Genomic DNA, 18,486 nt, shown 5'->3' on the forward strand with positions numbered 1-18,486 from the left:
TGCGTATTGCTCAATAATTCCTTTCCTGCCACTCTCGGTGAAGGCTGGCTGCGAGCTCGCGTTACATCTGCTTTTAATGGCATAACCCCGCCCTTCATTGTCACGTGAGTGTAGACCTTTCACAAACACAAACACAAGGCTGTAAAGTATCCTAGTCAAACCGAACGTGCACGCTCTGCACGTAATGGTAGTCCAGTTCATAGCTACTCTTTCAGCGTGCTATTAGTTTATCGACTACCAATATTTGGATACTTGAGATCACCAGTACATACACATAATCTTTTTTTCTATTGCTAAAATAATCCAGTAATTTGCCAAATTAGTTCTGAGTACTTGTTTGCCATTTATATGTTGTTGTCAGTCTGATTACCAGACGCGCCAGGTCTCAAGAACAATAAGCACTCAGATAACCTATGCCATGTACCCTACCTGCCATGTTACCACGTAACCTTTCTCAGACTTTTTTCTATTTGTGACCAATGCCCCAAAATGTTTTTTTCATTTAGCAGTGTACTTTTTCCCTACAAGAACACGTCAAATCATTAAAGAATACACATGCAGGTCTGTGCTAGTAAATTTTTATTAAGTGTATTTTTACTAGCACAGAAAAGATCTATTGAAACAAGTTTTGTCAGCAATTTGGCCCCTTAATAGATCTGGGTCATCACACGTGATAACTAGATCTGGATAATTGCACGTGATAAAGTAATAGATCTGGGTCATCGCACGTGATCTCGTCTGCGTCGCTTTTATTGTCAAAACATACGTACGTCATACATACAATAATGTAAAGCTTTATTAGTATTTTGTATTACGCTTAAACATTAATTTTAATCATATAATTGGACAAATGGCCTATTTCATTGATCCTACATAACACGTATATTCTCCAATATTTTGACATAATAACTTTCATCGGACTTCTGTCCGGCTAAGCTAATAATAGGACTACAGGCGGCGCGTGGTGCCTGTCACAAGTGGCCAAGGCAAAAGCGGAGACGCCAGGAGCCACGTGGGGAACAGTTGGTTGAGTCCTGTCAGGGGGACTCCCTGTCAGCTGACTGCTATGCGGTCATTTGGCACAGAGAGGGCTCCCAGTGGAAACGCACGTACACCCACGTCCAGGACACTTTTTACTACCCACTAGGCACACTGTTATGGGCACTGCATGTGACTATGTCAGGAATGTTCAAAGCACACACTGACCATGAGCATAGGATCATCTGTGATTAATTTAATACGGCTTATTTGCAGTACTGCGAGAGAGAGAGAGAGAGAGAGAGAGAGAGAGAGAGAGAGAGAGAGAGAGACTTGGAATGTACAGATGGAGATTATTTGTGCCTTACCATTTGCAAGATACAATGAAAGTGTATTCTCTTTGTATTAACCCAACCCAACTCATGGGTCTATGGGCCTTTTTCTGTTTAAGGTATAGATTGCTTTTAAAGTATTCATGCAATTCATGGAAAGTATTCTTTTCGTATTATGGAATTCAAAGACAGTAATATATTACTTCGTATGAGATCAGCGTAGGAAAGACACACACAACACACGCACGCACGCACGCACGCACGCACGCACACACACACACACACACACACACACACACACACACACACACACACACACACACACACACACACACACACACCTACCCGCCCACATGCGCGCGTGCGTTCGGAAAGGCAAACACTACACACGTGGTGGTCTGGTACCGATATTTAAACGTCACGATGGGATTCTGTGGTACGTCACGCAACGTGAAAGGGCACCAGCTGAAGTCTTCTCGTGAGCCCACACGCGGCGGGGTACCAGGATAGCGACTCCCTAAAAGAAGGTTCCGGGGAGTGTCAGCATTCAGCCTACTGAAAAAGCGCCGGACTGTTAGGCGAAAAGAAAGCCCTCGTATCCTGTTGTGGGGTACCTCGCGCGTCTTTTGCTGTCAAACTGTCAAAATGGAAGTAAGTAATACTTGTACGAATGTACATGTACTATATTGCTTTGTAAGAAACCAGTTAATTAATTCAAGACATTTAAGCATCATTATAAAAGTTTCGATATTCATTCTGTCGTCTTTCTAATAACTATCATCGGCTGTTCCATAAGGTTTGGTCTTTAATATGAATTATTATTCAAATTATTTATTATGTTTTGTTTGTTTCTTTGTTTTACGAGTAGCCTAACTCATTCATTCTTGCCCTAGCTTAAAGGAGACCACACAACAAATGTTACACATGGTTTTATGTTACTGAGGGAGCTGAACTCACAGAGAAGAATGGGACAGTTTTGTGACTGTATTATACAACTCCACAGCCATCCTGCAAAACTGTTCTTGGCGCATAAGAGTGTGCTTGCTGCGTTCAGTCCGGTCCTGGCGTCTCTTCTTCCGCGCCACGGGACCCTGATGGACTTAAACTCGCCCTGCCTGACTCCCGAAACTTTGGATAGTGTGCTGGAATATATTTACACGGGCCGCCTACCGCCACCGAGCCTGGAAGAGTTGGTATTCTCGGCAGCTTTTTATCTGCAGATGGAGCAACTCCAGCAGGTCCTCAGGCGCAGGAACAGAGCATCAGGGGAACTCATAGTCCCGGGTGAGGAAGTTTCTTTGTTTACAGTAAGCGAACTTTTCTTTACGGGGCCAAATTATACAATAGGAAATGTGTGCATTAGTGTGCCAATAAAAGCGCAGGCATACATTCCGAATTCATCTGCAGTTTCTTTTACGGCACGGCATTAAACAACCTGCTTCTCCTTCAACAACAACAATAACGGTAACAAAAACCTAAATTGATTCATAGTAGAAGTAGGTTAAAATTTAAATGCGTTATTAACGCTGAATAGGATAGTAATGTTTGCGCAGGTGCTTCACACTTTTTTACGGTTGTCTTTCTGCAATGACTTAATGCCAAGGCTCGATTTGAATGGGGTACGAGGGGTACATTCACCCTGTAGAAAAATTAATATTTACTGTTATCATGTATTCCCTCTCACAGTCCACCACACCCTTCCCTTAGCAAAACTAACCAACCCCACCCCCTGATTGTTTTTGTTGATAACTAATACGGATGTCAGTGATATGTCTGACATTCTCGCCATTAGGGGTCCTCACTTCTCCTCTCCATGGTGGCTCATCACACTCACCCGTGTCCAGTCAGCCTCATTACCATGCGATCTGAGTGACTCTGAGTAGTCCACATACCAAGCAGGGGCGATTTTAGGATCTGGTCTTTAGGGGTGCCCAGTCCCCAGTGCTCACAGAGGCACAATACCAAAGTATTGCGCAGGTGCAGATCAAGTTTTTTGCATAATATAATATTTTTAAAATGTGTTGAGCCAGGGGGTGCTGAGCAACCTCACGGTGGTGCTCTAGCACCACTAAAAATACCCTAGCCTCGCCCCTGATACCAAGCCTGTTACTGTCAGTCCATCATTTGACTTTTGCTTGTTTTTTGTGATTTTTAAATGTCTGACCAATGTATGTCTCTGATTTTTGCCTCTGGCTCTACTTTATTATTCCCAGTAAAATCCCGCATATGGATCCTAACAGTGGCGGAATCTGCTCCTTCACAGTGGATCAGACCATGACATTAAAACCATTGTGTAAACACGAAATCCGCTTTAAATTACTCAAGGTGTTGTCCAGGTGTGCCTTTTTATTCATTTTGTTATTTATTTTATTATTATTTACATGATGTATTGTATTATTAAAACAATTATTATATTATCATTATATTATATAATTATAATTATACTATATACTGTAATTATTATTATTAAAATAATAAAATGAAACTAAAAAAGGCATTTTGGCATGTGGACACGAGGAGTATCTGGAATGAGGAAGGAGAGTCTAGACCAGACACGGACAAACGACGCCCCACAGGCCATATACGGTCCGTTAAGCTTTTTAATACGGCACGCAGAACTTGTCCAAATTATAGTAAAAACTTTCATTCATCCCACTTTTCACCCTTTCCCTTGCAATACCCTCGTTTCCCCAATAGATGGCACACTAGTCCAGACACATTGACCTGTTTTGGAGTGTAACTTTCCCGCTGCCGTTTTTGGCCTTCGGTAAAAATGCATAGACCAAAGAAAAGAAAAGTGGACACGTGAGTGCCAAGTGTTTAATAAGGAGTGTGTTAAGAATTATTTTCATACATAGATCAAAACCATCAGGATTCATAAATTATAAATTTGTACAGCCCTCAGAGTTGCGTAGCTGGATCCAGGAGAACAGATTCATAACACACGGGTGTCCAAAAAGAGTTCCAAAGTTTAGTAGTAATACAAGTAGTTAAATACAGAACGAAGAAGATGTGTCGTAACACAATTGGGTAAGAATAATAAAACATATGTATGATTGGTGTTCTCCTTATCAGGAGAGGAGGTACAGTGGACTGGATCTAGGGGTAGTGGAAAAGTACAGGGGGAAAGAGAGGTAGAGACAGAGAGAGAGAGAGAGAGGTTCTAACTGAGGAGCAGACACACGGATAAGGGAGTGAACTGAATGTCAGAGTGTTCTGTCTGAGGGTCACAGACAGTAAATCACAAATTCCTTTACAGAGTGGACAACAAAATATTTTTTCACTGAGGTCCGATCACGAAGGCTGTATGTCTGATATGCCAAGAAATGGTTGCAGTTTTCAATATCAGCTAGCAAGCAGTCAACAGAAGGACGAGCGGCTACTGCTCAGAAGTTGGCAGTTTCTCTACTGTGTTATGAAAAAATGCATATGAAAAGCTTAGAGGAGCATATTTTAATTAAGCGCAATGTGCGCATTTACGCACAGCAGGGGTTCAGTAGCTTAATTAACACACCACACATCGCTCTCAATTTAAAGACCCCTTACTAGTTTCTGCTGCAGGCAGGATATTTAATGCAGTCTATCAGGACAGTCCGTCCATGATTTTGCGGGGTTTAAAACAATTAGAAATTATTGAGCTCGAGTATTTCGTTAGGTAATAATATGTTTTGAATGTTGAAAATGTTCCATTTATCTTTTTCCAGTAAATGTTGATTTCATTAACTTTGCACCTTCAATTGAAATGTCTAAAAATAATAAATTAAAGTGCATGACAAATGCTCCTGACCCTGCCCTCTGCCAAATTTTAGAACCCATTGTGGCCCACAAGTCAAAACGTTTGCCCACCCCTGGTCTAGACTCAATGTAAGGTGCTTTAATCTCATACGCAGACTTTAATCTGATATTCATACTTTAATCTTATACAGTACTCTTTACTATAACTCTTAACAATAAAGTGGTTTTGCAGTAGGCACAATCTAATAAATATTTGAATGTTCTTGAATTATATATATATATATATATATATATATATATATATATATATATATATATATATATATATATATACACATACATAAATAACCAGGTGGAACTGATTAGTGCTGTAAATTCATGACAGGGCAGGTGCTTTTAGAATCTGAACTGAACTTGCCCCCCCATTGCTAATATATGCATATGAATACAGTTATATCATAGCATGGTACATCAACCAATAATACACTATCTTCCTTCTTCAGTTCAAGATAAACTCAGCCAGAAGGGGAGATCTGTAGACCAGCAGCCTCTGTACAAAAACCCTCCAGTCTCTCCGTCTCATTACCCATATGACTCAGACAGACCTACGCCATGCTCCCCAACCTATGAAGTCGTTCCAGTCATATGCCACATCAGGGCAGCGGGCAGCAACAAACTTCCACCACAAAGCCATCGGCGTGATCGGCACTCCACCCTCAATGCCGAGTGCTGTGGAGGGCTCTTGTGCACCGAGGAACCTTCCCACCATGGCAGCCCCCAGAGCTCCCATAGGTTAGAAAACGGCCCTTTGCTTGAGCGCTTCTCTGGGACGTCACGTTGGAAACAAGACAAGGTCCTGTCTGAGAGGTCAGGGAATGACCTGCAAAGTGTAGTGAGTGAGGAGGTCAATGGTTGGTCTGGAGAGAGTGGACGTCTTCGGTCAGTCCTGCCCGAGGATTCCTCTCAGACCACCACAGACCTCCGCCCAAACACAGACAACAAAGATCAGTGTGTGGAGAGCGCTCGTACATCTACTGAATCTCATCCTCAGTTGAACAGGTGTGCTAGTAGTGGCAGTAGTAAATGTGTTTCAGATATCAACAGCATTAAGTTCTTCAATGCTTTCGATTCAGGAAAAGGTGACCACCTTGTGGAAATATACGCTCGTGCCTTTAGTGATAAGAATTCAGGTCCTGTGGATGGATCTCAATGTTGTGATCAATTTGCCACAAATTACTGTGATGTCCCAATGTGCTTGGAAGATTCTAGCAGTACTGACACTAGCGATATGACATGTGAAAGAAGGACTTTTGACACAGATGTGTGGCCTGAAGTCATCCAACTGCATACGCAAAGATCCATGATTGAAAGGAAGCCATCAGAAATGGGGAGCCAAGAAAAGGGTGCTGTTGACCAGGCCGACAACATCGATCTCTCCATCTCGAGAGAAAACGACATGAGTGTGTATCAAGGTCAGGTGCGCTACCACTGCTTACTGGAGCGTCCGCGCCCAGCCGTCGACTCGAGCGACTCAGACAGCGAGCAAGCGTGCCCATTGCCCGGCCGCTGCACGACCCTGGGGGCGGAGCCCGCGCGAGGGCGGCGTTCCAAGCCCCGCCCCTTCCAGTGCTCGCTATGCTCACGGCCTTTCAGCCAGCGGGGGTCGCTAAACCGGCACGTCCGCTCTCACCTGGGCGTGCGGCCGTACTCCTGCCCCCGCTGCACCATGACCTTTTCCAGGCAGTACCGTGTCACGGAACACATGCGCGTGCACCTGAGGAACTATGAAGCTCCGCCCTCGGGCCATCTGAGGATCGGCGACATACGAGTTGACGTTTGATGGATGGGCTTGCCCTAAGTCAGCCCGGCATACAATTGCCAAGACTCACCAGTAGATGGGTCTAGACGCACAGTTTGAACATATGTGTCTCTTTGTAACCAAGACCGTATGGGTTTAAATCTTGGTCTAATTCAGGTTAAGTGTGAGCCAACTTAGGTGTAATAAATGTGCTCCCCACTGATCACGCTGTAAGACAAAGAGAAGGAAGCCATATAGACTAGATATTAGTGACTAGGCCACAAGTGTTCAGATTAATAAATTACTATCCGAGATGTATAGTGCATGTATAGTGAAAATAAATTAATGTGGAATTTATGCTCACGGTTCAAGAAAATGGCTGCATCTTCTGTTTTCTTTATTTATTTTTTACTGCACTTGAGTAAATTGCAGCAAATTTGAGATACAACACATTTTTTAAAAATCACATTTATCACATTTAACTTTACAGTGGCTTTTGAGGCTGTATGTCTAGTAAGCATCCGCGTATGCCGAGCAGCAAGGTCTGACATTTAAAAGGCCGCTGTGTGCATCAGAGGCTGGTATAGAGAGATGGTACTCCCGTTGGTGATATTCAAGCACTAGTGGTTTTCCTATGAATATACAGTAAGATTCATATGAAAAACAAGATTCTAATATTCAAAGCTTTTGCCAGAACATGCCGTTATTGTCAGGCCAATGTTGCTTTATGTAGGATACGTATGAAATTAGTATATCATGGCAAGCATGGCTTTTGATGCTTCTTTGGCCTTGTTACAATAGCATTGTTATATCTATCATTAAAGTTATAAGAAATCATTATAATAATGAATCTTATGAATTGCTAAATTTGTGGCATTAATATATGTGGCTGTGTATTTATTTATGTATTTACATAGTATATTAATGCTATTGTGTCACTCATTTGATTACACAAATCACTGAGTGAAATGTTTTTTTTTTATTAGAGTATTACTTGTAAGCGGTAAATACCTGCATGCACACTGAGCATAATTTTATAATTGATGCATAATCTTTTTAAACAAAATCTTAATCATTACTGTAAAATCTAAAATATAAAAATGAAAAGATTATTTGATAATATACATTAATAACAATAATAATTCCTATGTGAAACTGATTTATTAGTGCTATGTGTTAGTTCTAGTTAAACGTTTCAGTGAATTGGTCATGTTTGTACACTGAGTGTGTAGAGGACCGCAGTAGCGATGGTCTTCACTCTGCTGCAGGAAGGTTTCGCATTACCACGACCATCTGGGAAGAGAAATAGAGAGATGGGGGAGAAATGTTATGTATGATTATTACATTCTAATTCCTTTACTCCATGGCTATTAAAGGTCATATCGTTCGGCTGAGACAGACATGTCAAGGTAGCGGACATAGCATTAAGCATGTCCTAAAAAATCCTTACAATATATACATATTATGAAAAACTGGTAAATATGACATTTGACGTTTTTAACACCCTGTCTGATCATTAACCAAAGAGGCATCTACCTGGCATGGCAAACACACTATTTATTCCTCACACATTCACTCTTCATCTAGGATCAGCCCCATGCCCCTCACAAGAGCTTCACACTGTTCACACCATTCCCTCACAGTGGGGTAGGGGCTCCTTTCACCATGGTCACATATCAAAATACACCCAGGCTGTTTACCTGTGTCCGACTGGAGTGGAGCGCCATACGGGCAAACGTGGACATGGTGATGAGGATCACACCCCCCACCAGACTCTGGAACAGGAAGACCGCTTCTAGGTTGTAGTGCTGCATCTGGGATTGAGAAAAGGGGACCAGAACGACACATGGATGAGCTTGGAACGGCTCCCCGACATTTCTCAACCCAGCGTCCACCTGCCGCCTCTGCTGCACTGAAAGATCCCCCCGCGCTTCTAAATGAATGGGAGAAACATGCTGACTGGAAATACACATACAGATCAGGGTTAGTGGTTAGTGGCAAGTCTGTCTTGCCTTGAACACTGCAGAGATCGAACTTGTGCTTCTACAGAGACAGCAGATGTGTGCAAAAATGCAAGAGTATTACTCAGGTCAAGATAGGGCTGTTTTTCGACTGCCGCTTCATCACTTCGTAGATTATTGTCATTGGGTATTTTATAGAGTTTCAAAAATGTTGCAAATTACATGTTTGTCAATGGAGCAGAAGTCATTTTAAACAGGAACCAAAGGTTCTCTTTATGTGAGTTCTGAAAACAATCTGTGTATGTGTTGGTATGATCGACCAAAATAATGGCCATTTGTTTTGAAATACTAAGTTGACATTTGTCGGTTGTAAAACCTACAACTTTTTAAGTTTGAATAGTTGATAACTGCATCATTTTTGATGAACTGACAACTGAAGAACAATTTACACCTTTATAATGTGTTAATTTTATCATTTCTGCCCAGTGAAGTATAGATTTCTGTTGCTTTCTACAGTTCACTGTACATGCACAAATGTGAGTAAAATAACTGAACAGTTAGGACTACTGTGAGACAAAAACAAACACATTATTAAATTAAACTTACAAAACGCTGTTTGCTATCGGCATCCACGGCTGTAGTATTTTCACCATTGGAGTTCTCATAATCATGGTCATAATACTCCCTATGGTAATTAAATTTCATATTGGCCATAGCTTTGATGAAATCGATGACAGCGAACACGGTCCCCAGTATTGAGATGATGCTAAGGGCGAAACTGATGGTGATCTGTAAAGGAAGAGTCTCAAATGAACAGCTGTCCCCATCATCCATCAACATGTTGAAGCATGCATGTCCAAGAACAGAACCCATGTCAGGCACAGAGGATCCCTGAGTTGAAGATGCTATTAGGAAAAATACCACGGCACAGTTGGAGGCAGGGTTTTGCTGTAATCACCATGGATGCAATGGTAAGATGGAAAACATCAACCTTGTTCTCATGATGTCCAGATCAAACATACACTGTGGTAATAATTCTGTGAAGAGTTGTGCTACAATATGAGCTGGTACAAATTCAAGACACATCGTGATCAAAAGGGGACTTATACCACTCACAATCTTCTTGGTGGGCGCACGCTCTGACTGCACATACAGAGCTCCACAGATAGCATACTGGAAAACAGAAAAATACATTTTAGGAACAGATTTGAGAAGAATTTTAGGTGCTAAAATCATGCCCCATGATACCAAATTACAATGACTTCACATGAGGCCAAGAGCTAGTATCTTTTAAGCAATGAATCTGTTTACATGCACTTAATCTGATAACTGCAGAAAATCAGATTCAGTTAATCTGATCAACTGGTTTACATGGACTTGCGTATTCATATAATAGGAAAACTCCAGGTTGTAACATGCGAGGCTGAGGCAGGATGCCGAGGAGAGAGCAGGTTGAACACAGCGTTTTATTTATATCAGCATCTAGTGCTAACAGAAACATGTAGTAAATACAGCACACTACCATCAACAAAGACAATAACAAATGTAGGAACATAGACAACACTCACACTTAAATACACGAATACACAACTGCAACATATCATGGACCCACTTTACAACAACTACATGGACCCACTTTACAAGCAAATATGAATCTTCTTTTTTTTATGATCACTAATGGTTACTAATAGTGTTTTCTCAACCATGTACTGTGTTTAACAATCTCCACAAAAGTAGCCATTGTGGGGGTGCCGCATCTAGGCCATACTCCAATCTAAGAAATAAATATGCTGTTTACTGAAAAATCATATAGCTAGACAAATCTGATTATGATTGGATTATGTTGTTCATGTAAATGCACTCATTGTTGTGAAATTTGCATATTTGCAATAACATGTATTATGCAAATATGTGGCTCCACTCCATTATTAGCAATATTCACATTTGACACACTTTTAAAACTCACACAGACAGTATAATACACACATGAACATACCAAGATGCCCAGCCAGAAGGAACTGAAGAGGTCTGCAGAGCTCTCCAGTCTATCGGCCTTCAGTGGAAATCCAAACATGAACATCGAAAAGCCCATTAACAGCATCACAATCTGGCCAATGAGAAACACCGGACAACAAATTCACACACCCAATCACATCGAACAACGACGTCTAATAACACACAACATGACCACGTCTCGAAACACCATTGTCTATGCAGACAACAGGGAGAACCTTAGGTCTTCTTATCGTTTCTGATATTGTACACTTGAAAGCATGGAGGACCTAAACATTTGTCTTCCTACACACATGACTATTTGCACTAAGGTCTACTAGAAGACATTGTTTAAGACAGGAGCAGAAGGTCCTCTTTATGTGAGCTTCTGAAGCAATGTGTATGTGGGTATGTATATGTGGGTAATAGTCAGGCATTTGGTTGCATAGTCATGAAATATGAGGTTCATGAGGAACATGAGGAAACATGAGAATTCTTGCACTATTATATCCACAACAGATATCAATGCACTATGATTTTTCCCAAAAGTAATCCAATATCATTTGAACTCTTGAAGATTTTGTAAACCATACAAATTGTGGAATGATGCATGTCAAATTATTTGGAGATGGCCTCTTGCCTAGCAACAACGATCACTTCTCTGAGGTCATGGCTGATGTCCTTTCCAATGTAGACACACTCCCGAGTGTAAAACACCAAAACTCTAAAACACCAAAGCACCGTACATTCTGCTTTCATAGATGTAGTCACACTTTGGGATGATGAACTAATTAAATATACTGAATATAAGTCCAGACCTGAACCCCACAGAGGTTCTTACCCTCAAACATCAACGACCTGAATTAACATCGTAAAGAAGAGTGCGGCAAAATTTCTCAGAAACAATGGCAGATTGATACTCCTGCATGATTTTTTACTCTATGTTTCTCCTGCCTCATGTCTTCAAGACCCACAATCTACTTCATGTCAGTGTGCTATCCTGCACTATCTGTAGTTTCCTTCTGGACCTGTGTGACAGAAGACCTACATGCTCCACTGTTGTGATCAGCATAAGGAAAATAGTGGACTAACCACTGGGATACCACAGATTGTCAGAAATGACTATTATTATCATAATATTCCTCAATGTTAACAATTGTCTGTGTTAACCTGTGTCACCTAAGAAGAATTCCATAGATTCATGAAGATTCTGATAGTCACTGGTCATTACCCACATCAAAGCTACCATCGACGTCACTGTGGACCTACACCAGAATGCATACTGTAAGAACCGATCCACAGAGGATGCCATCTCCTCTGTGGTCAACACTGCCCTCACCCACTTAGAGGAAAAGCATTCTTATGTCTGTGTGCTCTATGTGGACTTCATATCAGCATTCAGTACTATAATCCCCCCAGACATTGGCTAACAAACACCTCACACTTGAATTGAATGCCTCACTCTGTAATTGGGTCCTGGACTTCCTGACCAACAGGCTGCAGTCTATGAGGATCCACAATGTCTCCTCCTCCACCATAATCCTCAGCACGGGTTCACAGGTACTTGGGTGTGCACCTGAGTAACAACCTCACGCAGAATAAAAACACTCCCAATCTAATTAGGAAATCAGGAGTGTCCAGTGCTCCAGGATCAATTTGTGGCGTGGTAGCTGTTCTGTGGTGGAGAAGAAAGCTCGGCAGAGGGTGGTGAAAGCTGCACAGAGGACCATTGGTGCCAGCCTCCCCACCAACACAGACATTTATACCTCCAGATGCAGGAAGAGGACCACCTGCACCATGAAGAGCCCATTCATCCAGCACACACCTGCATCATGAAGACCCCACTCACCCAACACACACCTGCACCATGAAGACCCAACTCACCCAACACACACCTGAATCATGAAGACCCCACCCACCCAGCACACACCTGCATCATGAAGACCCCACTCACCCAGCACACACCTGCATCATGAAGACCCCACCCACCCAGCACACACCTGCATCATGAAGACCCCACCCACCCAACACACACCTGCATCATGAAGACCCCACTCACCCAACACACACCTGCATCATGAAGACCCCACCCACCCAACACACACCTGCATCATGATGACCCCACTCACCCAGCACACACCTGCATCATGAAGACCCCACCCACCCAACACACACCTGCATCATGAAGACCCAGCACACACCTGCATCATGAAGACCCCACCCACCCAACACACACCTGCATCATGAAGACCCCACCCACCCAGCACACACCTGCATCATGAAGACCCCACCCACCCAACACACACCTGCATCATGAAGACCCCACTCACCCAACACACACCTGCATCATGAAGACCCCACCCACCCAACACACACCTGCATCATGATGACCCCACTCACCCAGCACACACCTGCATCATGAAGACCCCACCCACCCAACACACACCTGCATCATGAAGACCCCACCCACCCAACACACACCTGCATCATGAAGACGCCACTCACCCAGCACACACCTGCATCATGAAGACCCCACCCACCCAACACACACCTGCATCATGAAGACCCCACCCACCCAATACACACCTGCATCATGAAGACCCCACTCACCCAACACACACCTGCATCATGAAGACCCCACCCACCCAACACACACCTGCATCATGAAGACCCCACCCACCCAATACACACCTGCATCATGAAGACCCCACCCACCCAACACACACCTGCATCATGATGACCCCACTCACCCAGCACACACCTGCATCATGAAGACCCCACCCACCCAACACACACCTGCATCATGAAGACCCCACCCACCCAACACACACCTGCATCATGAAGACCCCACCCACCCAACACACACCTGCATCATGAAGACGCCACTCACCCAGCACACACCTGCATCATGAAGACCCCACCCACCCAACACACACCTGCATCATGAAGACCCCACCCACCCAATACACACCTGCATCATGAAGACCCCACTCACCCAACACACACCTGCATCATGAAGACCCCACCCACCCAACACACACCTGCATCATGAAGACCCCACCCACCCAACACACACCTGCATCATGAAGACCCCACCCACCCAACACACACCTGCATCATGAAGACCCCACCCACCCAACACACACCTGCATCATGAAGACCCCACCCACCCAACACACACCTGCATCATGAAGACCCCACCCACCCAACACACACCTGCATCATGAAGACCCCACCCACCCAACACACACCTGCATCATGAAGACCCCACCCACCCAACACACACCTGCATCATGATGACCCCACTCACCCAGCACACACCTGCATCATGAAGACCCCACCCACCCAACACACACCTGCATCATGAAGACCCCACCCACCCAACACACACCTGCATCATGAAGACCCCACTCACCCAACACACACCTGCATCATGAAGACCCCACTCACCCAACACACACCTGCATCATGAAGACCCCACCCACCCAACACACACCTGCATCATGAAGACCCCACCCACCCAACACACACCTGCATCATGAAGACCCCACCCACCCAACACACACCTGCATCATGAAGACCCCACTCACCCAACACACACCTGCATCATGAAGACCCCACCCACCCAATACACACCTGCATCATGAAGACCCCACTCACCCAACACACACCTGCATCATGAAGACCCCACCCACCCAACACACACCTGCATCATGAAGACCCCACCCACCCAACACACACCTGCATCATGAAGACCCCACCCACCCAACACACACCTGCATCATGAAGACCCCACCCACCCAACACACACCTGCATCATGAAGACCCCACTCACCCAACACACACCTGCATCATGAAGACCCCACCCACCCAATACACACCTGCATCATGAAGACCCCACTCACCCAACACACACCTGCATCATGAAGACCCCACCCACCCAACACACACTTTTTGTCCTGTTTCCCTCAGGCAGGTTGTGTAGAACCACCAGACTGAGGAACAGTTTCATTCCAGAACCCACTTAAGTCTTAGATAACTCTAAATTATAATCTGGCACACTGACACTATACTACACGGCCACTTTACAAATATCAAATCGCTGCTCTGTTATATCAGATTTGTATATATTGATTCATCTACTGTATATTATATCTTCACTATTTTATTCCACATATTCTTATTATTTTATTATTTTTTATTTCCAACTTTTTCCTGTAACCTTGAAGATTCACTATATAGATATAGATGTACTAAAAATTATATACATATACTAATAGCAAACACATAGTGATTTTATATTTCACGTCTTTTCTCAAAAACTCGGCCCTTGGCCCGTTAGGCTCGTTGTGCACGCGCTCACCCCGACACACTTGGGCTCTCCTCTGAGGAAGCGATGAAGAGGCTTTTGGCCGCCAGTGATCGTTGTACCGGCTGGCTCGGCTCCATCTGCGGGCAAATTCTTTCTTCCTGAGCTCGTGGTCATCGTTGGTTAGATTTGAGATACTGAGAAACACCCTGTGGGGAGTCACTGTATCCATATTAAAGACTTTTTGGTAAGTATATATAAAGCAGGGCAAATGACGCAGGCCACAGAACTGTGTAACCGCCCATCCCCTTAAACTTTCCTTGTTGCAATAAAAGTAAAACCTAAAGATACAAAAGCGCAATTCCAAGCGGATGTTTTTTCTTCTTCTCAGATCAGCACTCTGGTGCGTGCAAACATCCAGTTGGAGTTCATTTGCTATCGTTACATAAAATGACAACAATTCACGTTGGTGAGAATACGCGTAATGCCAACATCTCCCCCAAACTGCAACCGTTATACAAGGAATGGTAACAAATGTAACATACCTACAGATGAACGAGCGTGAACTGCGAAGACTACACAACCGTGTATTTCACAACCGCGAATAGGTGGAGAGGGAATGGGGGTAACTGAGTGGGACGGCTGCAGTACGGGGTGGAGTCTGAGGCAGTCGGGGGTGGAGACGTCGGACTGGAAAATGGTCCAAAAGGTCACTGCAAACAAACGGCAAACAGAAGCGCAGAGAGGCTGTGATACGACAGCGGTCTTTAACCACGTACTGTCCAGATTTTCACTAGCACGAGCACCACAAGGACGTGTTATGGGACTTTTAAAATAAAGTTTGGCAACTCTCATCGGGTTAGAAATGGATGAGAAGGACTAATTGGACCGTATTGTCCAGTATTTTGGACTGTATTGTCCAGTATTTTGGACCGTATATAACCACTGATGCAGCTGCCTTGAGCAGCAATGATATCCCTGACAGTTTAACTTCATACAGATGCTTGAGATTTCCAGGTCCAACAGAACAATTTAAAGAACCAAATATCATTCGATCTGAATACAGATAATAAGTAAATACCGCTATTTTAAATGCTTGAGTTTACCATTTTAAAATGGTATGTTAACATGCATATTAAACAGTTTGTGTCTCTATCTTGTTAACAGTTTTGTGTATCCTTGTGCAGAGTCTCAGAACCATGAACTCCCATGAGCTCACCCCCCCCCCCCCCCCCCCCCAAGAGCGAAAACCTCCCCTTGTCAAAACTCGCGCAACAAAAGAGCCGATGGAAATGTACATATTGCGCGAGAACCGTGATAAAATCGAAAAGGAAGCATTTCGTCTTTCTGTGCTTGCCAGATTCACATTTACGTTCACGAGTTAAATATTTACACATGCGAAAAATGTGCGCGTTTATGTTTTTCTAGTACTGGCATGAAAATGACACCATAGTTAACCCCCTCCCCCGCCATATAGTCGTTTTTGTTAGGCTGTGAATAACATCGCTCCGTTCCTCCCAAGCAGATGCGCACAGCTGCACAGGAAGTAGCTCGAGCTCCTCTGACTGGCCCTCTGCCAGTTCCTCCTCCCTCACATTCTTATCGCCTCTGAGATGAAACGGGCAAATGGTTGGACAGCAAGCACTGCTCAGTGTAACCTGATGCAATTTTAGGTCGAGGCTTAATTTATAGTTGACATCACTTATTCGATCGTTATAAGTCAAACAGGAAATAGGTGCTGAAGTGCGGGAAACTCCAAAACGTGTAAAACAGACCTGTAAGATGTGGTCCCACTAGTGTCCGTTATAAGCTTAGGACATGATTTGTAGTTAAAGAATCTTACTCAACACAGACCCCAGTAATTCAAACATTGCCTAGATTAATCGAAGCATACCAGCAGAGGTGGGTAGAGTATTCAACAATTTTACTCAAGTAAAAGTACAGTTACTTGAACCAAATGTTACTCAAGTAAAAGTATGCATCCCAAAAATTTACTTGAGTAAAAGTAAAAAAGTACTTTGATTAAAAGCTACTCAAGTAGTGAGTAAATGCATGAGTACTGTCTCGTGTCAGTAAATTACATCATGGGAAATTGAATTATGGGAAACAATGACTTTTAATGATAACAAAAATAATTTATTATAAATAATTATTATATATATAAATTATTTATTATAAATAATATGTATTTTTGTTTGTTCCTAATTATTAGGCCTGTGTAACTTTAATGTGTTCCACAAAGGCACTAACTGATGAGACTGTCAATCAATACTGTAGCTACAACTTGACACCAACTGAATCAATTTGTAGCAGACTTAATCATCCTATATTGCTAGTGTGTACAATCAGTGTGAGAACTGGTTTTTAGTATTGCACTGCGTTACATTTAATAATTACATCATACAAACGTTATGCCTCAGAGATATAGCATTACACAAAATTATACATACAGCAAACTTATCGTATCGTGTTTCCTCATATTTGATGTTGAGTTCTTGTAGGCTGAAATGTCCACACGTTTGCAGACACAATTGGCAGCGCCAAGGTTGCCAATTCTCACGCATTGAGCGTGAGACACACGCATTTGACCGTCTTCACACGCTTACACGCCACACATCCGATTTCTCACGCCGAAAAAAAAATCTAGTTTATTTACCTCTGATCCACATCTATGATTCAATGAGTTACTAGTTCGCTCTGGCGCCGACCACTGGCGATCGATCGATCGCGATATAATACTTAATTTGTCTCCATTTTACCCCCCCCCCTCCGTCAACAATTTACGTTCACCACCCAAACCCCCACCCCCCTACCCCGGTTTAAATCTCCCTAAAAGTGATCTTGAACACTTGGCAACCCTGCAGCGCATTATATAACTGTCCTTTTACACGTTTGTAATGTAAACATTGGCTGTATGAGGTCAGGGATGCTCGGTAGGTTTTTCTGTCACTTTCTTGCTATGGTGGAGAAAGTTTGCGTATGTGATCACGTGATTGACCGGCTTCATTTGATTGGTCACTCATACTCATACTCGGGTGACAGACGTTGGTCAGTCTTCTCACTGAAAAGACGAATTATTTACAAAATGAAAGCAACGGTAGCGCGCGGCGCAAATCCGATTGTAACGGAGTAAAAGTCGCGTTTTTCTCACCACATATTTACTCAAGTAAAAGTAAAAGTCGTTCATATTACTCTCACAAGTACATTTTTGTCCAAAAAGCTACTTGAGTAAATGTAACGGAGTAAATGTAACGGAGTAAATGTAACGCGTTCCTATCCACCTCTGCATACCAGTGAGGGGAAAGTTTCACTAATTCATAAGTACACAGTAGAGCTGGGCGATTAATCGATATTATCTATTAATTCGAATTTATAGTTAAG

At 43.2% G+C, this 18,486-nt stretch overlaps 2 protein-coding genes across 4 annotated transcripts; one reads left to right on the forward strand and one right to left on the reverse strand.

Moving 5' to 3' along the window:
- The first annotated feature begins 1,631 nt into the window (after positions 1–1,631).
- On the forward strand, positions 1,632–7,702 carry LOC143518637 (uncharacterized). 2 transcript variants are annotated; one of them, XM_077011263.1, is made up of 3 exons: positions 1,632–1,961; positions 2,204–2,594; positions 5,549–7,702. In XM_077011263.1, the coding sequence occupies exons 1-3, from the start codon at positions 1,956–1,958 to the stop codon at positions 6,883–6,885; spliced, it is 1,734 nt and encodes a 577-aa protein (XP_076867378.1). In that variant the 5' UTR covers positions 1,632–1,955; the 3' UTR covers positions 6,886–7,702. The 2 variants fall into 2 exon arrangements, with proteins under 2 accessions (XP_076867378.1, XP_076867386.1); XM_077011271.1 differs by having other exon boundaries at positions 2,314–2,594.
- On the reverse strand, positions 7,220–15,807 carry LOC143518648 (membrane-spanning 4-domains subfamily A member 15). 2 transcript variants are annotated; one of them, XM_077011283.1, is made up of 7 exons: positions 15,651–15,807; positions 15,160–15,314; positions 10,801–10,911; positions 9,921–9,977; positions 9,411–9,593; positions 8,544–8,657; positions 7,220–8,136 (listed from the first exon to the last, which is right to left on the reverse strand). In XM_077011283.1, exons 2-7 carry the CDS (start codon positions 15,280–15,282, stop codon positions 8,098–8,100), a joined length of 627 nt encoding a protein of 208 aa, XP_076867398.1. In that variant the 5' UTR covers positions 15,283–15,314; positions 15,651–15,807; the 3' UTR covers positions 7,220–8,097. The 2 variants fall into 2 exon arrangements, with proteins under 2 accessions (XP_076867398.1, XP_076867407.1); XM_077011292.1 differs by lacking the exon at positions 10,801–10,911.
- Positions 15,808–18,486: the final 2,679 nt, after the last annotated feature.

The sequence above is a fragment of the Brachyhypopomus gauderio genome, chromosome 1 (genome assembly GCF_052324685.1).
Source record: "Brachyhypopomus gauderio isolate BG-103 chromosome 1, BGAUD_0.2, whole genome shotgun sequence".
NCBI lineage: Eukaryota > Metazoa > Chordata > Actinopteri > Gymnotiformes > Hypopomidae > Brachyhypopomus > Brachyhypopomus gauderio.

Coding starts and splice junctions, on each gene's coding strand:
- LOC143518648 (XM_077011283.1), bottom strand. CDS start 15,282: ATGACCACGAGCTCAGGAAGAAAGAATTTGCCCGCAGATGGAGCCGAG. Junction 9,978..10,800: donor CCTTCTGGCTGGGCATCTTG/GTATGTTCATGT, acceptor TCTGTTTTCCAG/TATGCTATCTGTGGAGCTCT. Junction 8,137..8,543: donor TCCACTCCAGTCGGACACAG/GTAAACAGCCTG, acceptor TTCTCTTCCCAG/ATGGTCGTGGTAATGCGAAA.
- LOC143518637 (XM_077011263.1), top strand. Junction 2,595..5,548: donor AGGGGAACTCATAGTCCCGG/GTGAGGAAGTTT, acceptor TTCCTTCTTCAG/TTCAAGATAAACTCAGCCAG.